The 22,526-nt window shown below is 46.8% G+C and overlaps 1 protein-coding gene across 1 annotated transcript; it reads left to right on the top strand.

Moving 5' to 3' along the window:
- Positions 1–871: 871 nt before the first annotated feature.
- Positions 872–14,864, top strand: LOC141424251 (mucin-17-like). Its single transcript, XM_074077812.1, has 12 exons — positions 872–962; positions 3,553–3,741; positions 5,001–5,122; positions 5,499–5,557; positions 8,340–8,494; positions 8,992–9,057; positions 9,173–9,332; positions 10,135–10,296; positions 10,334–10,407; positions 11,883–11,962; positions 14,082–14,099; positions 14,799–14,864. The coding sequence occupies exons 1-12, from the start codon at positions 872–874 to the stop codon at positions 14,862–14,864; spliced, it is 1,242 nt and encodes a 413-aa protein (XP_073933913.1).
- The last annotated feature ends 7,662 nt before the right edge of the window (positions 14,865–22,526 follow it).

A 22,526-nucleotide genomic window follows, 5' to 3' on the forward strand; every position in this document is an offset into this window, starting at 1 on the left:
TATCTTGCTATGCAGACACTCTATCAGTTGATCCATGCCATTGGCCCTTCTTTTGAGATAGGGTTATTTTTGAGATAGGGTCTTGCTTCATGCCTGGGCCAGTCTGAATTGCAATCCTCCTGTTTGTGCTCCTTTGCCTGTCATAGGATTGACACACATGTGACACCATACCCAGTCATTGGGTTGAGATGGGGTCTAGTGAACTTTTTGTTCATTCTGGCCTCAAACCATGATTCTCCCAATCTCTACCTCCTGAGTAGCTAGGATTACATGCTTGAACCACTGTGCTCTGCCCATTTGTCAATTCTTGCTCTTATTTCCTAAGCTTAGGAAAGTTTAGGACTCAGGTGTCCTATTCAGGAATTCACTACCTATGCCATCCATGTTGAAATGTTTCCCTAATGTTTTCCTCCAGTACTTTCAAACTTTAAGGTTTTACATTTTGATGTTTGATCCATTTTGACTTGACATTTGTCCTCATCTACTCCTGTTGCTACCACAACACCTGTGGGAACTACTGTGGAAGCTAGCTCATCTACTACTTTGGAAGTAAGCAGCACTATTGTCCATCCACCTACAGTAGGAAGCACTCCATTATCCCCTTCTCTAGTCAGTAGCACCCTTGCGACAACTTCTTCTGAGATGACCACACCCTTTACCACTCCTGCTGAAACCACTGCAATCAGCAGCATCCCAGTAACCACATCTACTTAGAGCACCTCTTTTACCACCCTGCCTTCATCCACTTCTACAAAGGAAAGCATTACTTCTACTAATCCCCCCCGGCAGTACTACATCTGTCACTCCTTCAATTGTCACCACTACAAGTGTTGGAGTTAATCCTAGCACCACAAGTGTTGCTTCCACCACAATGACCACATCTTCAACTTCCACTGTTGCCTCTGTAGTGGCACTGACGACCACCCCTGTTCCAACTACTACAGCTTCAACAACTACAACAGGTCAGTGATTTATTCCATCCTATTATTTAAAATTTTGTGATATTCATTTATTTAATCCTGTATTTTCAATCTCACTCTTCTGTTTCATTTTCCATCAATGCGTCTTTTACCTGTGCTGTTAATCTTTAGCCCATTGGGCTGTCTTTTTTCTGCTATATGAAATCTTTAAGTCATGTAAATGCACACTTACTCATTGCTTTTTTCTGTTTTTTCTTCACAGAGTATATTGTGTGTCTTTTTCGCTGCATTTTCCCAGTAATCTGGTCACGTCTCCTGTTTTTTCCTTTTGTACTCTGAAATTCTCTCTCGTATTGCCTTTTTTGGCCATAATGGCATTAACTTCAAATGTTTTATTTGGATTTCTCATATTTTAGTGGTTTTTCCTCCTTGATTTTTCTTGCATATGTAAGTATCAATTTCTTCATGACAGTATTGCCAATAATATTTGCATATATTCTTGGTACACAGTTGCCAGCATTAAGTTTTGTTTTGCTTTGACGTGTAAAACATTTCTTCACTTCTACCAAGCCAGACTCTACCTGCATGCATATCAGTGAATCATTTTTCTTATGTCTCCTTTTCTTCCTCTGCATCTGGAACTTTCATTTGATTCTCTGTGCTTTTGTTAAAATTAGTTTGACTTACTTCCCATTCTTTAAGAATTTCACGTGCTATTTTTCTATTATATATCATATATTATGTACATTCATTGATTGCATTAGATTTACCATGGATACCCCTGCAGGCTAAACTCAATGTCCCTCCAAGGACATTACTCAATCAATCTTTAATTGATGGAGATAAAGGACAGTTCCTCCTCTTTGGGCTTCTACACTTTTTCAGAGCTTTGTGATTTCTTCTTTTGTTAAGCTCTACTTAAGTACTCTGGTTTCTCTTCAGTGTCTCTTTGTCTTGTTCAGTTCCTGGTTCTCATACAAGGGACCTGAGCATCCTTAGGTGGGCAATTTGGGCCTCGTATTCTCAGGACACCCTATAGGTATTGTCTTAGTCTGTTTTGTGTTGCTATAATGGAATACCTGATGCTGGGTAATGTATAAAGAAAACAAGTTTATTTTGCCTCATAAATTGGGTAGCTGGAAGTTCCAAGCAGCATGGAGCTGGCATCTGGTGAGGGCCCCACTAGGAGCAGCGGAACATGGTGGATAAGTGGAAAGGGACATAAGTACATGCAGAAGGGGCACGTGTGCAGCTAGGAAGGAAGAGAGTGTAGAGCAACTGGCCTTATTAGTTTGTAACAAGCATTTTGAAGGAATGAGCTCACTCTTGTGAGACCCAGTCCTTTCTGAGAAACCAGCATTAGTACATGCATGAAGAAGGAAGGGTGTTGCATGAACTAATGGCCTTCCACCAGGCCCCACCTCCTAAAGGTTTTCACTCCCTCAACATCACCCAACTGGGGACCAGGCTTCCAGCATATGAATCTCTGGATGACAAATCATAATGAAACCATAGTAGGCGTTCTGCAAAAAACTATCAGGTAGCTATACCACTGCTGGGTCCAAAACCTGCTGTCGGTCACTTATCTGAAAGCAGATGATCTCCACATCTGTCCTGCTATACCCCAGAGGTTGGTCTTCCTTTTAGATTGTTGGGCAACAAGTGAATACACCCTAGCAGCAACTCACCAACCTGTGCTTGTGCACCTAGATGAGGTCAGGGCATCTTCAGTAGAAAAGGGTAGAGAGTGGAGGAGGAAGTGAGGAAGGAATGGAGATGGGGTAGGGAAAGTTGGATTTGATACTGAAATGATTTAGGATTTATGGTCTGCAGTATGCTCAGGACCCTTGACTTCTCTGTTCCATTCTTTCTGAGGATCTTGGAGCAGAGACAAGGTTTCATGATGTGACTGTCATGTCTGTGGCCCTTGCTCTCTGAGTTTGGAGAAGAACAGAGAGCCAAGATAAGGCAGGTCTTTGCAGAGTACACCCATGCCTTGTGTGCTTCCCCAGACAAAAAATGCACCCGGAATACTGTTCTACACAAGACAGTGATTTTTCAAGAATACACAAAGACAGCTTTAGATTTTCTAGATGGATCCATATGCACGATCAAGAGTTGTGGATAATCATCTCAACACATCTATACTCCACCCTCCTTCTCCATGTCCCAGGAAGTAGAAAGTAATCATAAACAATTGTGGCCGTAACAAGTGCTAGTGCAAGGTTTTCTGCAGCATGTATTGAGGGACAATGACAATATTCACTCTCAGTCTATGGAATCTCATAAGGCCACTTTCTCCTGGATTCACTTAGTTTCTGTCTCCTGTTTCATTTTTCTCAGCCATAATGGTTGGCTTGCCTCTCACAACAACAGATTTCTCTTCCCTCACATTTCTGAGCTGAAGTAAAGCATGCTGGACTCCAAGAACGAGTCAAGTCTTCCTCTACCTGGATCCTGGGCAGCCCTCTCAGCCTGTATTCATGTCTCTTCTCCTGTGTGTAAAGTGAGGATGACACTGACTATCCTGTGTCCCCCAGGGTCTCATGACAGTATCAAAGCAGACAATGTCTTTGAAAACGCATTTAATATGCTGATCGAGTATGTGTGGTTGACTAGTTGTCTCTTTCAGGGACCTGCTCCAATGGAGGGCAATGGATAGGAGGTGGCTGTGTTTGCCCTGATACATACACAGGAGAGCGATGCCAATTTCTGATCAATGTCTGCCAGAATGGAGGCCTCTGGGATGGGCTCAAGTGCCAGTGCACCAGCCTCTACTATGGACCAAGGTGTGAGGAAGTGGTTGACAGCATTGAGATAGGTAAGTGAGACCCCAGGGAGGACCCTCCTCTCCCCAACACCTAGACCAGCAACCCACATCAAACCCCTGCTCCTGCCCCATCATGATTCAAGAATCTGGCCTCTTCTGGGAGTTTTTCCCCCAAGTTAGTAGCAAAAGAGTTAAAAAAATTAGAAATAAATAAATCAACAAGGTATATTTTAGAACAAAATACAAATTTGGCACGGAATTTTACCATAAAAAGCATCAAAACAATTGACTGCAAGGCCAGGCATGTTGGTACACATCTGTAATCCCAGAATTCAAGAGGCTAAGGCAGGAGGATTGAGAGTATGAGACCAGCCTAGGTTGCATAGTGAGATCCTGTCTTAATGGAAAAACAGAGTACAGAAGGTCCCCAATGTACATTGGTTCAACAGGACTTTTTCACTTATGATTGTGCCAAGACAATGCAAGTTCAATGCAAATCATACTTTAAGTTTTCAATGTACCTTGGGTGCAGTAGCTCATGCTTATAATCTAGGATTCTGGGAGTAGGAGATTGGGAAGATCATGGTTTGAGACCAATCTGGGCAAAAAGTTTGTGAGACCCCATCTCAACAAATAAGCTGGGTATGGTGGGACATGGTTGCAATCCTACCTGCAGGAGGTAGAGAAGAGTATCACAATCTAGGGCTGGCTCTGGTCAAAAAATGCAAGACTCTATCTGAAAAATAACCTAAAGCAAAAAGGACTGAGGTCTGACTCAAGTGGCAGAGTGCTTGCCTAGCAAGTGCAGGGTCCTGAGTTCAAACTCCAGTATTGCCAAATAAAAATTGAATGTGAATCTTTAGCTGGACTAATGATTGTGGCACCATCCTTTCTTACTATGCTTAGCTTCACCTCCCAGGCAGCTGCACGCTCACAAGAGGAAACAACCAGCACTTTACAGTGTGCCCTGTTAAGTTAGAAGGATTAAATTTCTTTCCAATTTATATGTTCAATTATGATGGGCTTATCAGGAGGTAGCCCGTCATAAACCAAGGAGCGTCTGGGTATGCTGGAGCAGAAACCAAAGCGTGAGGAGTATCCTATGAGAATTTAAGCCTCAAGGTCCCTCAGCCTCCATCTGTAAGCCCCGGGTATGGTGTCTCCCCTTTCTTGCAGGGCACTGAGTGTCAGGGGAGCCTGGCTCTCCTTCTACACCCATGGCGGGGTTGCTGGGGTGCAGACCTCTGTAACAGGAGCTTGGGAGGGGGGTGTTTTGCTCTCTGAGTGGTGCTTTGTTCTTTCCCCTGTAGACCAGACAGTCTCTGCCCAAGTGGAACTGACCGTGACAGTCACTAACCAGGTGTACCACGATGAGCTTCAGAACCGGTCTTCTGAGGAATTTAAAAAGTTCAATGAGACATTCTCAGAACAGGTAAACCTGGGACAGCACAACCCCAGAGCCACTCAGTTGCCCCCAGGGAGGACCCTGGAGGGATTAAGAAAACTAAAAGCCATTCCCTTCTTAGAAGGGTGTGAGGTTTTCAGTCCCTCCCCGCAAATCCTCAGGGCTTGTCACAGTTTGGGGGATACGGGGGCGGGGGGGGCGCCAGGGTGGCGCTGGTCTCTAGGAAGGACCTCTCCATTTGGCCAGTATACCAGTGACTGGGGATGAGGATGAGTGTCTATGTGTGGGTGTGGGGTGCTATGGGATGGGGCAGCCATCCTCTGCCTTTCTGATGTTCCACAGAAAGGCACAGCAGGCCCCAAATGGGACCTCTTTCATGGCACAGTGGCCCCTTGCCTTTCAGATGAAAATAATTTATACTGGAATTTCCGAGTATGAGGGGGTCAACATTACAGAGCTGAGGTGAGTATCTGGGGCTGCTAAGAAGAGGGACTTTGGAGCAGAAGCAATAGTCACAATTATAAAGGACATTGTAACCGTGCCTGTGCTACCCTTGAGGTCTGCCATGACAGACAGAGCACCACGGACTATGTGACTGAACAGACAGTTATCACTCACAGCTGTGATGGTTGGAAATCTGAGACCAAGGCATCAGCAGGGTTGATTTCTCCTTGACTTACTGATAGCTACCTATTTTTTTTTGCAGTGGATGGGGCAGGGGTGGGGGCACAGTATAGGGGTTTGAACTCGGGGCCTCACACTTGCTTTACCTCTTGAGTCACTTCACCAGCCCCAATAGCAGCCTCCTTGCTGTGTCCCCACATGGCCTTTTCTCTGTGTGCATAACCCAGCTATTTGTACAAATTTCCTTTTTTTTTTTTTTGAGACATGGTCTCATTATGTAGCCTAGACTGAACTTGATCTCACTTCCTATTGCCTAAACCTCCTGAGTGCTGTAATTACAGCCTCAATTTCCTCTTCTTATAAGGACACCAGTCAGGTTGGGTTAGGATCCATTTCAACAGCCTTATTTTAACCTCATCGCCTGTTTACAGGCCTTAATTCCAAAGGCAGTCACATTCTGAGGTTTGGGGGTTACAGCTTTAACATCTGTACTAGTGGCACTTTCCATTACTGTGGCAAAATACCTAAAAGCAAGTTAAAGGATGAAGGGTTTATTTTGGCTGATGGTTTCAGAGGCTTCAGTTTTCATGGCAGGAAGGACGTAGTGGATCAGAGCAGTTCATTTCATGGTGGCCAGGAAGGAGAGAGAAAGAGAGAGAGAGAAAGTGACTGCACCAGATGGCTCTCTGCCTTTTCCCCTTTTATTCTATCCAGCTCCCCAGCCTGTAAAACTGGTGCCACCCACATTCAGAGTTGACACACCCAAAGGTTTCTTTACTGATCTTCTAATCCAACCAAGCTTACAATCAAGATTAACCATCAAAACATCTGAATTTGTGAGGGACTGAACTCATCCCACAACACCCCTCCACAGTGATTCCATACACACTTCCTATTGAAAGTTTATAAGCAGTGTGTGGGAGAGGCCAGTGGAACTGTACCCATTGTACAGATGAGAAACCAAGGCTCAGAGAGATTCAATGTTTTGCCTGAGGGATAGATTATAGAATGGTGGGGCAAGATTAAAACAGAAATCCTGTTTTGTTAGGGACAGGCAGACAATCTGGAAAACCTGGAAGCTGTGTCATGAGTGAGGGGCACCCCATTAGTTTTCAGAGAAGAAGCTAAACATTTTAACATGAGGAGGGAGACCGAAGGGAAAAGGTTTCCAGGTGTACACCTGTGCAGTATTCTCTTCCACTCATCTACATGGATTCCGCCCTCATAGAACCTTTTGTGTATCATTCGATCCAATTTTATGAAACTCTTTGAATGGCTCTGGCTAACTGGACTGGCATGGGATCCCCCACCATCTCCCCAAAGTCATGAAGACAATCTCTCTTCTCATGGCTTCTCACAGTCATGATTGATAATTTTCATAAGGAACTTTCAACCAATGGAAAACAAAACGAGCCAGGCTTAGTGGCTCACCTCTGTAATCCTAGCTATTTGGAAGGTGAGATCAGGTTCAAGGCCAGCCCAGCCAAATAGTTCATGAGACCTTATCTCCAAAATAACCAGAGCAAAATGGACTGGAAGTGCGGCTCAAGCAGTAGAGTGCCTGCTTCGAAAGTGTGAAGCCCTGAGTTCAAACCCCAGGTCCACCAAAAAAAATTAATAAATAAAATGAAATAAATAAAAAGAATCTGGGTGTGGTGACACTGGCCTTTAATCCCAGTACTTGGGAGTCAGAGACAGGAGATTCTTAAGTTCAAGGGCAACGTGGGCTACAGAAAGAGTCCCTGTCAGAAAGAAAGAAAGGAAGGAAGGAAGGAAGGAAGGAAGGAAGGAAAGAAGAGAAGAAGTTTGCCTACTCTACTGGATTCAGAGTTAGGGAAGAGGAAAGGAGCTGGGAAAAACATAAGTCTGGACACTTGATGGTGTTGAACCTGGCTTCCAACTCCTAAAACTTGGGACTTTGGATTGAAATTTTAACCTTTTAGGTACTTAAGACCATCTTAAAATTGACAAAAATATGGGTCATAAGAAAAAATGCCTGAGTGCACCTTCAATTTTTGCATACTGTCCTTAGGGACTCACGACCTCCTGCAGCCCCCCACCCCCACCATATGTGGGGATTCATGACCACTGTAAGACACTTTGATGCAAGTTCCTGCTCTGTGGCCAAACCCCTCCAGGACACCTCAATCTCTTGCTTGGTTACATCTAGTGACAGCTTAAGGATGGCCTTTTCTGTAGTCTCCAACCTCTGTCTGTGTTTGATGCTGAGCCTTTCTGGAGACTTCTCAGAGCCTAATCTTTGTAGAGGAACTCTTTTAGGCATAGGTCAGTTGTCTTTGTTGTTGTTTTGGGTTTTTTGGGGGGAGGGCGGTACTTGGGTTTGAACTCAGGGCCTTGTGTTTGCTTGGCAGGTGCTCTACCACTTGAGCCATTCAGCCTGCTTTGCACACAGCATTTTGTGATGACCTATGGGAAAGGTCCTGGTGCTATGCCTTGAACACAGCATTTGCCCAAGAAGTGCTGGATCATTATTTTAAACATCCCTCCTCCCAATTCTGCCTTCCCAGGAGAGCAGAACCTGCCTGGGGAAGGGGTGGGTAGTGTGAGCACAAGGGCTGTCCATGAGAAGATGCTCAAAGATGTCATCCCTCCCTCCTAGGCCTGGCAGTGTGGTTGTGAAACATGACGTCCTCTTGAAGACCCATTATACCCCTGCATACAAGGAAATATTCAAGCAAGCCAAACAGCAGGTGGAAGAAAAAATCCAGAATGCAACCAAAACGCAAACGAGCAACAGCAGTGATGACTGCAAAAGTAAATTTCTCCCAGGGACAGAGCAATGTTCAGAGATGGTTTAATGTTTGTCACTTTGGGGCAATGGACAGGAGAAAGACAGTGGGAATTGCAGGACACTGAGATGCAGGAATCAGTCCTGGCCCTTGTCACTACACTGGCAGATTCCAAGAAGTGTGCAAAAGCAGATAGAGATGCAAGGTAATCCCATGGGCCACCAGTATAAAGGTGACCAGGAGAGTGGCTCTGAGAGAAAACTTGTCAAGCTGTGAGTCTTCTGTATAGTGAGTGGTGTGGGGATTGTGACAGAGGACAGTGTGGACAAAAAAGGACCTGAGATGTGCAGGACACCTGAAGGGAGGCTGATGTAGAGAGCTGGGAGGAAGTTTGGTGTTCCACCTTTGCAAGGTTCAGTTTCCTACCTCCCTGTCACAGCCCCATTCCTGTCACATGCACACACCCCTCAGCCACCTGAGGCTGATAATCTTATTCTCAGGGACTTTGTGTTTCCTTCACAGCCTTACTGTGTTTCAACTCAACTGCCACTGCGGTGCAAAATATTACGGTTACAGTCAATCCTGAAGGTAGGTGATGTTAGTGGCTTTTGAGAAGGTCTTGGGAGGCAGTGGAGGGGATCAAGGAGGAGCCAGGTAGGACTCCCACCCCCCTGATCATGGCTGCTCTTTTGGGTCCCCTCAGAGGAATGCCAATCAGCTGGCAAGGAGTTTGCTGCCTACTTCACGCCAGAATACAAGGATGGCAAGCTGTACTGTGTCACTCCCTGCATGTCCGGCTTCAACACCTCCCTGGACTGCCACTATGGCAAGTGCCGGCTACAGCTCAGTGGCCCCCAGTGCTTGTAAGTACCCCACCCTGACCTCAACCCAGTCCCTCTCCCTCAGACCCCACCCAAGAGTCTTCCTGAAGGCCAAGGTCCCTGGGTGTCTTGAATGCATTCAGCCACACAAAGGAATTTGATTGGGTTTGGAGGGACAAGCATTGCCCAAGCCCTAAGGCCAGGTCCAGAATACAACAAGAGTGGCTTGAGAGCTGCCTAACCCGGTGTCATCTCTGTAATGGTGAGGCTGAGGTCAGTGACAAGTTCTGAGGGAGTAGAAGGAAGACCCCAGCTTCAGGAAGCCCCCAGTATGGCAGGGAGAACAGGGCCTCCTTTCCAGGGAAAGAACACTGTCCCATGCTGGCAAAAAGGAGAAGGAAGGATACACACCTCTGGGATGGGGGTGTGTGCGTGTGAAGAGTCTGCAAAGCCCACTCACAGAGGGTAGGAAAGCCAAGACAGGCATTGCATATTAATATCCAAGCATGATGGTGCATGCCTGTAATCCCAGTTCTCAAGATGCTGAGGCAAAAAAATTATGATTTAAAGGACAATACATAGGAAGACCTTGTCTCACAAAAATAAAATAAAAGAAAAGAAACTGGCCGAGTATTCTAGGTTCTGGGTTGCTACAGGAGGCCAAATCCAGAAGCCTGGAGCTGAATATTGGGCCCATTGAAGGAGCAGCCCAGGTTGACTAGATCTGGTCTCTGTCCATCGCCTTGGGATCCTCACAGTCTTCTTCCCTGTGTCATTATTCACCCATGGAAACAGGGCCCAGCTGACTTTGTTCTCTCCTCTCTGCCCCTCTTTCCCATCTCAGATGCCTGACGACAAATACCCACTGGTACACTGGAGAAACCTGTGACTCGGGTGTCCAGAAGAGCCTGGTGTATGGGCTCCTGGGGGCAGTGGGCGCAGTATTGCTGGTGGCCCTTGTCATCATCCTGATGTTTGCAATCCTCTTCAAGAGAGAAGCAAAAAGGTGAGCTACTTCTGTCTTTTATTCCTTTTTCTTCCAGGTCTTCCTCCTCTTCCTCTTCCTCCTCCTCCTCGGATTTCTCCATCGTTAATCGCTCCATCTTCAAAATGGACAGTGCGGAGCTGGATACAGGGATGTAGCTTGTCTTCAGGTCCTTGTTCCTGCTCTGTGATAATGGGGTCTCTGTGGTATTTCAATCAACAGGCAGAAGTCCAAACCCTGGATGGGACACACATGTGGGCATGGCATGACTAGACTGGTGAGGAGGCGCAGGTTATATAATGGTGGTAGATTTCTCTAGAACACAAAGCTATGTTTGTATGGACATAGGTTAGTGCCCAGAGATAAGTGAACTCACTAACATGTGAGTTTTGCCAGGCGTCAGTGTCTCACACCTATAATCCTAGCTACTCGGGAGGCAGGCAGAGATCAGGAGGATCAAGGTTTGAAATCAGCCTCAGCAAATAGTTTGAAAGACCCTATCTCAAAAAAAGTTTTTTAAAAACCATCACAAAAAAGGGCTGAAGTGGTAAGAGTGCCTGACTAGCAAGCATGAGGCCCTGACTTCAAACTCCATGTTGCCAAATAAAAAGAAAGAAAGGAAAAAAGAAAAGAAAGAAGAAAGGAGAGAGAGAAAGAGAGAGAACATGTGAATTTCATTTCATCCAATGATTAATATTAGATTTTGTAATATTGAATGCATGTTAAAATTTCTAGAAAGAAGGCCTTTAAATATTAAAGATGGAAAATTATTCTAGGAAATGGGTCCTAGGTGAATGTGGCTGATACAGTAGTGTACCTGCCTGACAGGCAAGAGTAAGGCCCTGAGTTCAAACCCTAGTACTTGGGAGACTGAGGCAAGTGAACCTCAAGTTCAAGATCAGTCTGCGTAAATAACGAAGCTGTTCAAAAAAAATTACATGGAAAATTTGTAAGAATGGATACACACCAGACCACAAAAAAATCCTCAACAAATTTCAAAAAATGTTTAAATGGTTATCTGACCTCAGAGCAAGTAATTTTGAAATTAGTAACAAAAGTATTTCTGGAAAAATGAAAGTAAGAATCCTAGAAAAAATTTTAAGTTTCTACAGAACTTATGAAATACTTAACAAGAAATCATAGTGGAAGCTAGACAATATGTGCATCTCAATAATCACTAAAAACTTGGTATCAAAACTTGGCAGCTACAACTGTGCTCAGAAATTTATGGCCTTAAAATGCTTACATCAGGGGCTGAGTGTGGTGACACATGCCTGTAATCCCAGCAGAGATAAGAGGATCCAGATTCAAGGCTGACCCAGGCAGAAGTGTGAAACCCTACCTGAAGAATGAGCTAAAAGCAAAAGGACTAGGAGCCTGGCTCAAGTGGGAGAGCGCCTGCCAAGCAAGCACAAGGCCCTGAGCTCGATCCCCAGTGAAGATTGTCTCAGGGAGTGCTGGAATAATTTAGGTCGTCCACTACATTGTTGATGGTTTCGGTGTCATGGGAGCAGGGTGAACCCCTCACCCTCCACTGGCTGGGCTTTGAGAGAGACCAGAGTTTGCCTTCCTAACCATCTGTCTCTGGGGGCTTTCTCCTCCTCTAGATCGGGAAGATCGCGTTCAGGTGGACTCTGTGTACAGCAACTTTGAGGCTTCCCTGAGCCACATCAACCCTGAGACAAAGGTAAGACGCTCACCCTCCTCCTCCTGAGACCTCATCTCTCCTACATGGTTAGGGCCTTTGGGAAAGCAAAGTCATGTTGACAGTTTGTTGTTCCCAAACAGTTTCCAGACTGTGCTGCAGACACTGAACTTGACTCTGGGAACAGCAGGTCGGGGAGATAGAGCAGATGGCATCTGCCGTCCTGACATTCTGCTTTCCTTCTCCACTTTAATGTGTCACTGATGGCCACTTTTTATTTCATTTTTGAGACGAGGTCTTGCTAGGTTGCCCAGACTGGTCTCAAACATGTTTTTGTTTTATAGTGGTACTGGGGATTTGAACCAGTCCTTTTTTGGTGTTTGGTATTTTTGAGATAGGGTCTTGTGAACTATTTCCCAATGTCTGCTTTGAACCCCGATCCTCTTGATCTCTGTCTTCTGAGTAGCTAGGATTATAGGTTTGAGCCACTGTGCCCAGATGGTCTTGAACTTGCGATCCTCCTGTCTCTGACTGCCGAGAACTGGAATTACAGGCATGTGCCTCTGAGTTATTTTAATTTTCAGCACATGTCACTGTCAAAATAATGATACAGTAAATACTTCTATGTCCCATCCAATGCTAACATGTTATATTTTCTTTCTTCATATCTATCTATCCATCTAATCTTTGCTGGACCACTTGGCAATCAGTTGCAAACGTTATTTCACCAAAACTATTATTGCACCACAACAGCATCCAATACCCAATTTCCCACCTGGCCTATTGTAACTATTTTTTTGACAGTACTAAGGTTTGAACTCAGGGCCTCCCGCTTGCTAGGCAGGCAGTCTACCACTTGAGCCACTCAACCAGCCATTTTTTCAGACATGGATACAGCAAATTTCACTCACCAACTTTTGTTGTGTCTCTTTGGTCTTTTCACTGAAATCGCCTCCTGCTTTTTAAAAAATATATTGTATTTTTTAAAAGTCTAGGATGGTTGTCTCTCAGAGTGTCCCACACTAAGATTTGTCTGATTATATGCTCATGATATCATTTAACTTGTCCCTCAGTTTTTGGAAATTCCTATAAAGTGAAGGTCAGATGTAGTCTTGATTTGATTTAGTTAAAACATTTTTGCCATGTGGTAGATAAAGCTATGATGTCACTGAAGAGATACAAAATGTCAGGTTGTGCTACCAGGACTAAGGCCAGCATTGGCCACTTGGGTAAAGGATGGCCATCCATGCTGACCAAATTAATATGGATATTTGAGGACAGAAGAAATACGAAGAGTGTTGGCTTCAGCTCCTGTACTTCCTAGACAGAGAGCCTTGGGGAGAGGGGGCACAAATGACATCCCTGCCAGACTGCCTGTAAACTTGCATGATTGGGAAGAGAAGATACAGTCTGTGCTAGACTCCAGGTAATAGGACAAGTTCCAGGCTGAGCATAGCCTTAGGCCCAAGTCTCTTATGCCTCCAAAACCAGATTTTTCATGGGCCGAACGCTCACCTGACTCTGCCTCTCTTTTCAGATCCATATTCAGAGGCCCCAAGTGATAACGACAGCATTGTAAAGCAAAGACAGTTTTGCATGGCGCTGTGGGGCCTTGGGAGGGAAGACCCAGTTTGGCCAAGCTTGGTGGAACATTTCCTCATGGAGAGCTTTCCACGGGGACTTGATAAGAAATGACCCCTGTGTTTACCAAGAGTAAGAAGAGGAGAGACACACCGAGCTAGGAACTCAAATGCAAACACTGTGGAAGCTCCCATGGCTTGTCATGAAGTCAGGGGAAGCCTTCCTGTCCATCTGCCTGAGAGGAGCTTCAGCTCACCGGCCACATTCAGCACCAAGGAGAGCACCACTGACCTGTTTGTAGCTTTGATCTTGCTAACACTGGAGTATATCTAACTTCTACAAAACTTATATGAAATATTGTTCTTTGTTTATGAAAATAAATTCTGTTAAAAAATATAACACATGATATTTGTAATGATGAATTATTAAAGAGTTTTTTATGAATTCTGATTTTTTATCAGTCAATGTAATAATATGTATTTGTAATAATTAGAAACAATGAAAGCAATTTCGTTACAATTGTCCTGGCTCCTAGGCTCCTAGGTCTTGCTCACTGATCCCTCTCTCCTTCTTCCTCCAGGTCGCAGGGCTGATGAGTGTGAGTCTCAAGACATAGGTAGAGAAAGAGAAAGAGAGAGAGAGAGAGAGAGAGAGAGAGAGAGAACTCAGCCAGGAAGGGTAACATCCCAAATCTCCAACATCTCCTGCAGGCCCAGAGGGATACAGGAGTCAGGACCACACCCACTCAGCCACAGGAGACAGGGACTCAGTTCCACAGGAGAGAACCAAATTCTCCACGTTTTGCTTTTAGAACTGGGAGGCCTGGGTTTTATTCCAGGTTTCTCATGGGTTCACAGGGCTAAATTTTGGGAAAGTCATGTGACCATATTGCCTTCTGCTGAATAAGGACCAGGTCATTGCTGTCAGTCTTAACATTTTAGGGATGCGTTGTTATGCTTCTGGTCATGTGACTTGGGATTTTTCCTACTGAAAGGCCTCCCCCCTCAGGCCCCCTCAGTTACATCCCAGTATTAAGAGAGAGTCCATTGAAGTCCCTCCTGCACTTCCTGCCCTGTCTGCTCACTGTGCTTCCATCTGCAAGCAGAACTTTGATCTGTAACAAGAGTGGGTGAACTATGGCTTCCTTGGCAGCTTCCAGAACAATGGCATTTGAAAGTACTTGAAAAGCAAAGTAGGGGTGGGTGAGAGGGGCAGTTCTGGAGGGTGCAGAGAGGCAGGAAAGGTGCCCAGGCCTATGCACTGTGGCTTGACAGCATGTCCTGCCTGCCTGTTGTAGCTTAATGACATCCTGTCCTATATCAACTGCTGCATCCTGGTTTTGTGCATCTCAGGAGCAACCTGACTCAGTCCCTCCAAAGTCCTTTAGTGACTCTCAGTCCTTTCTCAGGTTCTCTCAGTCTCCTGGGGCTTGCCCCTCTCTCCTCTTTCCCTTTGCACACACTGTGCCATCATCTGGAAAGCTTCTACCCCCCATCTCTGCAGGTCCCAATCCCACTCTATGTCCAAGATCTTGTTGAGATGCCACCCCCTCCATGGAGCCTCCTTGTGCTTCAGCTTCATTTGGCTCATGAGGCCATTATGCTGTCTACGTGGATCTCAGTCCTCATGAAACACTTTTCACAGCAGTGTGGCTCACCTCTGCTCAGACCCTGCCCTTAGCAAGTTCAGCCTTCCCACATCAGTTCTTCTTGACTGCCCTGTGCACTGGGGTGGTTAAGAGCCAGCTCCTGTCCCAAGAGAGCACCCTGGCAAGGGTGTGAGACACCCACTCTGCTGAGTGATGGTAGGGACAAGCCCAGGACATGACCAGAGCACAGGGATAGGCTTGGCCCAGCCAGGAGGTGTTGCCTGAGTTGAGTCTGGTTCTCTGAGCACTGAGTCAGAAATGGTTTCCTGCTGCCACAAACAGTCCCTGAATGGACAGGGAAAGGGCATCCCAGGCAGGGTTCATTCAGGTGGGAGAGGCTGGGCCACCCTCAGGAGGATTTGAGGGGGCAGAACTAAATCTGGGGACCAGGTGACAGGATAGGAAGCTTAGGGGAAGAAGGGAGAGCAGCCAGATGAGGCAGCTGGACCTGAGCTCTGACTGCGAGAGGCTCTAGAAGGGAGTGGAGAGGGAGGATTCTCGGGGCACCTGAGCTGTGCCTGGGGCCTGAGATGGGTGTCCATGAGAGAAGTAGAAGGTAGAATAGAATTGGGGGCCTGGTGGGTTGTTGAGAGGGAGAGGTCTGTGGCCTGACTGATGGTGGCACTGGGCGTTATCAGTTCAGGGTGGAAGAAGGTGGGAATGGGACATGAAGGGAGTGGGGACAGGGCCTACAGGAACCTCCTAAAAGGACAGGCAGAACAGGAGACCCTCTGAGGAGACAGCAGAGGAATGGTGGAAGCAGGCAGACGGCACTAGGCCTGGAGGTCAGGAGGGAGGGAGGCAGGGCTTGCAGGATCAGGAAGTGAGTGTTATGCACAAGAACCAGAGAGAGAGGGAGAGAAGATTCTGGGCAGAGCTGGGCTCTTTCTGCTGTGGCTACTGTTGCTATGGAGCTTGGTGGGATGGGGACACCTGTGACTCAAGTGGCTTTCTCCTACTCCACCCAGATTGGGACCTGGAACCCATGACTGCCCCAGGACCTTGGCAGTGGCCTGAGCTCTCCATGGCTGACTTTTGCCCCTTGTCATATGGTGGGCAGGGTGGGTATGGGGGCTGCAGCTATGTGTCCTTCCCATCCCTGGCTCACAATGGGGTAGCTTCCCAGGCTTACTTCACAACCGAGGCCCTTCAAGGAGCTGAATGGCAGAAGCCCTCTCTTCCTTTCTCTGGACCTCCTCCTCTCCCTCTCCCTCCCTCCACCAGTGTCTCCCAGCCTCCTCAGGGCTCCCTCTCACTCCACATCTCTCCCCACAGGCAGGAATCTGAAGGAGGACAAGTTCAGCCTTGAAAAAGGACACAGCCACTTCCAGCCAGCCCTGGAGAATATTGACCCCAGCACAGAGGTGACTCAGGCAAGAGCTGTCTCTCCCCTGGGGCTGCCCACCTTCCCTGAGGCTTCTCCCCACTCCTGGGCTGCCCCTTGGCCTTCACCTGTCTCTCTCAGCCCCAGCTCCACATTCAGAGGCCAAAGGTGATGACAGGCCCTCCATGAGAGGAACAGGATCTCCAACCCCTCTTCTAGATTTGGATAAGAGAATAACAGACAGCCCACCAGAGGTGCCCCTGGATGGCCAAGAGGAAACTGATACCAGGCTGAGTGGCTCTGTGGGTGTACTCAGAGTGACAGACTTGGCTGGTAGTCCCTTGTTGTGGTCTCTGAAGAGGCAGTGGGGACTGTGTGTCAGCTTTTCTCCTCCTTCACCTTCACCCTCACCCTCCATTCTGGGGTCTAAGGTTCCCTGGCATCCTAATTTGCTCCTGGGTGACTCCTACTCTGGTATTTCCCTATCAATAAAAGCAATTCTTAAAGTGCAGAGTGACATCAGAGGGTTTCTTTCCTCCCTCTCCAGAGAGTTGGCTACAGGCCTGGGTTTGCTGGGAGGTAAGAAGATAGGGTGTGTGTGTGTTTGTGTGTGTGTGGAGCTGCAGAGTGAAGTGTCCTTCCTGGGCCTGGGGAAGGCAATTCTCACTGTGCCTTGACATGAACCCATCGTCTGCTGGGCTGGGGCAGGGCCAGGCCACCTCTACCTGAGGTCTCTGGGGCACTAGACAAACCCAGGGTAAGGTCCTAAGGATAGAAGGCCTCAGGCCCCAAAGTGAGGAGTAGAAAACCTCAAAAGACTAAGGAGTGAGCACTTGGCTCTGCTGACCTTGGGCGTGGGCAAGGTCACTCCAGGTGTCCAAGGTGTGCTTGTGGGGGAAGCATTTTCACCCTTGAACGTAAAAACTCAAGAGCTCTCAGTCATCCCAAGGCTGGGCACTGCCCAGGTGTGCCCATGACTTGTGCCCCATATCCTGTTGAAGTACCCATTGGGCAGAGGATGGGCTTGAGTAGGGGTCTCCTTGCCAGAGGCTGGGGACCAACCCAAGTTGTCTTTGTCTACAGCTCAGGCTGGGCCCCAAGTGTCCACCTCCCTCTGGGGGCTCTTCTCTCTTCTCTCTGCCTGCTTCAGGGCCTTTAGTGCTCCTCCATTAAGGTCATAAATCAGATTACCTCAAAGATAGGTTCTGTCTGGCCAAAACGGGGAATGCCACCCAATGCCCTTTGGCTTGTACCCCTAGTCATGAGGCAAGTTCCCAGATTGGCTCAGATTCATACTTGTCCACAGAATCTCAGTATCTCAGGGGCCGAAGGTCTCCAGGGCCTCTTTATATCTGAGGTTCCCTGGATGATCATCATTTCGCCAGCTTCCAAGAAGTGTGAAGGGCAGGTGGAACCTTCAGTGCTCTGATGCCAAGGCTGAGGACAGTGGTGTTCTGTCTGCTGGCCCTCGTACCCCAGCTCCTGCCCCATCCCACTGCTGCCAGCATGGGTAAGTGATCCCCTAGGCCTGCTGCCTTCTAAACCTGCCCAGCCCCAGGCAGGGCTGCCTCTGGTACTCAGGTGAGGAATGCCTTCCATTTGGATGGCATCCTTATTCCTCCTACCCACCCCCCCGACTTCCCTCTCTCCTTGTGAGCTTTAGGACAAGTGCAGGGCTTTTGAACTTCCTCTCAGTTGGCCTTTCTGAGTCATTACCTCTCCACATGGTGAGAGTAATAACACCTACTTGTTGATCCAGTTGCTTTGAGGATTAAACAGAAACCTCTAGACAGGATCCCTGGCAAAGGACAGATGCTCAACCAATGTTAGAGCCCATCTTTACTTGGTAAATGTCCCCATCCAATACCCTCTCATCTCCTGTCCCTAAACCAAATGCCCCATAACACAAGGTGAATAACACCAAGAAGTTCTGCCTCCTCTAACTTTCATCCTAGGTGTTTCTGCCTCACCCCACCCTGGTCTGTTACCCTGAGGATGTCACAGGACTAAGGCCAAGATTAGATTTAGGGCCTTCAGATTCAAATCCTACCAGGAACAAGCTGTGTGCTATGGGGCCATTTTGTTCCTCTCTGTCCTTAGTCAATGCTTGGGACAGCTAACAATCTTTTCATCTTAGTTGTTTTGGTACTCTTGGCAATGGGGACCAGGCTCAGGGCAGTGGGAAATGACAGTGGGTCCTGGCCAGACCCTCAAGAGCTCCCTCCACCCCCAGAGAAGGAGGGAGGGGAACCAAGGCAGAAACTAAACCACCGGTCTCAGCATTCCTTCCCACCTAAATATCACTCTGGGAGGGCCTGAGTGGAAAGAAAGAGGACTTGACCAGGTGTCAGAGGCTCATGCCTATAATCCTAGCTCCTTGGGAGGCTGAGATCAGAAGGATTGAGGTTAAAGGCCAGCCCCCGGCAAATAGTTCTTTGTGAGACCCCCATCTCCAAAATAACCAGAGCAAAATGGGCTGGAGGTGAGGCTCAAGCACTGGAGCTGCTTTGCAGGCACAAAAGTCTAAGTTCATACCCCAGTGCCACAAAAAGGTGGGGAGTGGAACTTGGGGACAGAAGGGGAGTTCTCTTGCCCAGCCTTTCAGGTGTCATCTCAGCAAGCCCGCCTTGCACTTTGCTCTGCCCTGAGCTCACTTTCCCAGGAAAAGTAGGGGCTCCTGGACCCCAGGCCACAGCTTCTGCTAGCTCTTCTCTAAGGACACAGGGTAGGGAAGGAGAGGAGTACAGCTGACATAACCCTTTACCAGGGGGCCTCTATTTTTCTGTTGTTGTTGTGGTACTGGGGTTTGAACTCAGGGCCTATACCCTGAGCCACTCCACCTGCCCTTTTTATTTGTGATTTTTCTTTTTTCTTTTTAAGATAGGGTGTAGTGAACTATTTGCCTGGGCTGGTTTCCAACTGTGATCCTCCTGATCTCTGCCTCCCGAGTAACTAGGATTACAGTTTTGAGCCACCAGCATCTAGACTACCAGAGGCCTCTAATGGGGGGATTAGAGCCATTATAGGGCCTCAGTATGAAAAAGCTTTCCTGACTTTGTCTCATCCCTCTACAACTCTATGTTCTTTTTCCTCTGCTTCTCCTTTCTCTTTTTCTGGGTTCTCTCTTTCCTGATCTTTTGATCTTCCCACATCTTCCTTGCTTCCTCTTCACCTCTTCCCACTTACTGTGACTCATACATCTTTAACCTCAGTCTCCCCCTCTGTAAAATGGGAGCTTTCAGGCTTTCCTCTCCTGCTCAGCAGGATTCTGAAGTCCTCTACCCTTCCTCTACCCTGTCTGAGTCTGGCATTAGCTGGCCTCTGGGGCCCTAGCCAGCATTGAGTAGCATCTGATCCTTTTGTGTCCCATCTCCAAAAACCCAGAGCACCACCTGTCCTTAAAGCCATTGAACTTGGGATGATAGAAAAGGGTGTAGGCCTGGAGAAAGAATTTAGTGACCTCAGCCAGCCCTTCCTGGAAGATGTCCTGTCACCTTCCCATATTTCTGGGTATATAGCATATAAATGAAACACAGTGTCCTCTGGGCTGGCTCTGCCCTGCACAGCTTTGGCAAATGCCTTCTGCTCTCTACACCCAACATGAATATGACAAAGTCCTGGGGTGCAGTCACCTGCCCACAACACGTATCCCACTGCCCTTCCTCATCCTCATGTCCCAGGCATTCTGCCCACCCCTTCTTCCCACCACCATCCCACCTTTGGGGCTGTCGGATGGTCTGGAATGACCTGGGCATCTTACAGCAATGGAAATTTATCATGTCACAGTTCTGGCTAGAAGCTTAGGTCCCAGGGCTCAACAGCACCATGACTCCTCTGAAGGTGGTAGGGGAGGGTCTGTCCCAGGCCCCTTTCCCAACCTCTGCTGGCTGCTGTCAATCTCTGGTACTCATTGCCTTGTGGATACATCACCCCAATCTCTGTCTTCTTGTTCCTGTGACATGCTCCCTTTTACACATATTTGTGTCTATTGTCATGTGTCTGTGTTCAAATTTCTACATTTTATAGGACACCAGTCATATTGGATAAGGCCTATGCTGAATGACCTTAGTCTAACTTGATCACCTGCAAAGACTATATGTCCAGCCAGGGTGGGTTGCTGGGTGGTATATACTGTAGTTCCAACACTCCTATATTTCTTGGCTGAAGTAAAGCATACTGGACTCCAAGACTGGGTCAAGTCTTCTTCTATTTGAACCCTTGGACAGGCCTCTTAGCCTCTGTCCATGTCTCTTCTCCTGTGTGTAAATTGGGGATGACACTAACTACCCTGTGTACTGCAGGGTCTCATGACAGTATCAAAGTAGACAATGTCTTTGAAAACACATTTGAGGCTGTAATATTCTGATCAAGTATGTGTGGTTGACTAGTTGTCTTTTTCAGGGACCTGCTCTAATGGAGGGGAAGAAATAAGAGATATCTGTGTTTGCCTCAGTGGCTTCACGGGAGAACAATGTCACTATCTGGTCAATATCTGCCAGAATGGAGGCTCCTGGGATGGGATCAGGTGCCAGTGCACCACCCTCTACCCTGGACCAAGATGTGAGAATATGGTTGAAAGCACTGAGATAGGCAAGTGAGATCCAGTGCCCTCCCCTCCCCAACACCAGGTCCAGCAATCCACATTAAACACCTACTGCTGCCCCACCATGGTTCAGGCTGAGTTTAGCTTCTTCTGGGCCTATTTCTTCAAGATAGTTCACTTATTTTTGGTTCCCTCTTTCTCTCCTTCCTTTCAGGGACTCTAGTTATCATAGATAGATAGAAAGAAAGATAGATAGATAGATAGATAGATAGATAGATAGATAGATAGATAGATAATCTATCAACATCTATCTATATATAACTTTAAATATACATCTATATAAGTATATATCTATATCTATCTATCTATCGATCTATCCATCTTGCAAAAGTGCAAGACCGTATCTCCAGATAACTAAAGCAAAAAAGGTTGGGGACATGGTCCAAGTTCTTTACCACCTGCCTAACAAGCCAGAGGCCCTGAGTTTAAACCCCTGTACTGCCAAAACAACAACAATAATAAAACCCTAAAAACCAAAAACCAAAAAAACAACCATGCTGATCCTTGTTCTGGAATGCAGTTAAGTTACATGGAAACAGTTTGATTCTTCCAGGTCTTGTTTTTGTGATTTCTTTTTTTTTTTTTTTTCATTTAGTCATACGTGCATACAAGGTTTGGGTCATTTTTTCCCCTTACCCCATACCCCATCCCTTCCCCCACCACCACGCCCTCCTTCTCCCTTCCTAACCCCTCGCTTCCAGACAGACACTGTTCTGCCCTTATCTCTAATTTTGTTGAAGAGAGAGTATAAAAAATAATAAGGACAAATCATTTTTGCTAGTTGAGATAAAGATAGCTATAAAGGGAGAACCTAGCATTGCTTCCATGTACATGTGTTACGTTCTTAGTTGATGCTTCTGGAACTGACCTTTTCTCTAGTTCCTGATCCCCTTCTCCTATTGGCCTCTGTCACTTTAAAATTTTGCATTAGTTCCTTTGCATTGAAGACATCAAATACTGTCATGTTTTTTGGGCTTCTTACCTACCCTCACACTTCCCTTGTGTGCTCTCGCTTTATCATGTGACCAAAGTCCAATCACCTTGCTGTATTTGCCCTTGATCTAAAGTCCTTAGTTGGGTCCAGCAATATGCCTAGCCTGGAGCTGTATTTCCCATTATTGAAGCAAAACAGTCCCAACTACTTTATCCAATGCTTGTGAACTTTGAGTTTCTCCTGTTTGGCTAATGGGATTAGCACTGTTCACACTGGTGTGAGAGTTCCTTCTACTCTTTTCCAGTGGTTATCTAATTGACCTCTGGTATTTCCCTCATAAACAGGCACTGATCAGTCCTGTGGGTAATGCTCAAGGATAATCCACTTCTTGTTTCCAGGATCTCCCTGTACCTCACCCTGATCCAGTGACTCTGTCCTCTGAAATCTAGCAGCTTTGGTCTCCCAAGATTCTTGTCACCAGCATCTCCTCAACTCAGGAGGTCTGCTTGGCTCCAA

Source organism: Castor canadensis, chromosome 6, assembly GCF_047511655.1.
Source record: "Castor canadensis chromosome 6, mCasCan1.hap1v2, whole genome shotgun sequence".
NCBI lineage: Eukaryota > Metazoa > Chordata > Mammalia > Rodentia > Castoridae > Castor > Castor canadensis.

Excerpts from the sequence above, each read along its gene's own strand:
- LOC141424251 (XM_074077812.1), top strand. The coding sequence starts at position 872 with ATGACCACATCTTCAACTTCCACTGTTGCCTCTGTAGTGGCACTGACG. Across the intron at positions 10,297-10,333 it reads TTCAAGAGAGAAGCAAAAAG|GTCTTCCTCCTCTTCCTCTT; the intron begins GTGAGCTACTTC and ends TTTTTCTTCCAG. Across the intron at positions 10,408-11,882 it reads CTCCATCTTCAAAATGGACA|ATCGGGAAGATCGCGTTCAG; the intron begins GTGCGGAGCTGG and ends CTCCTCCTCTAG.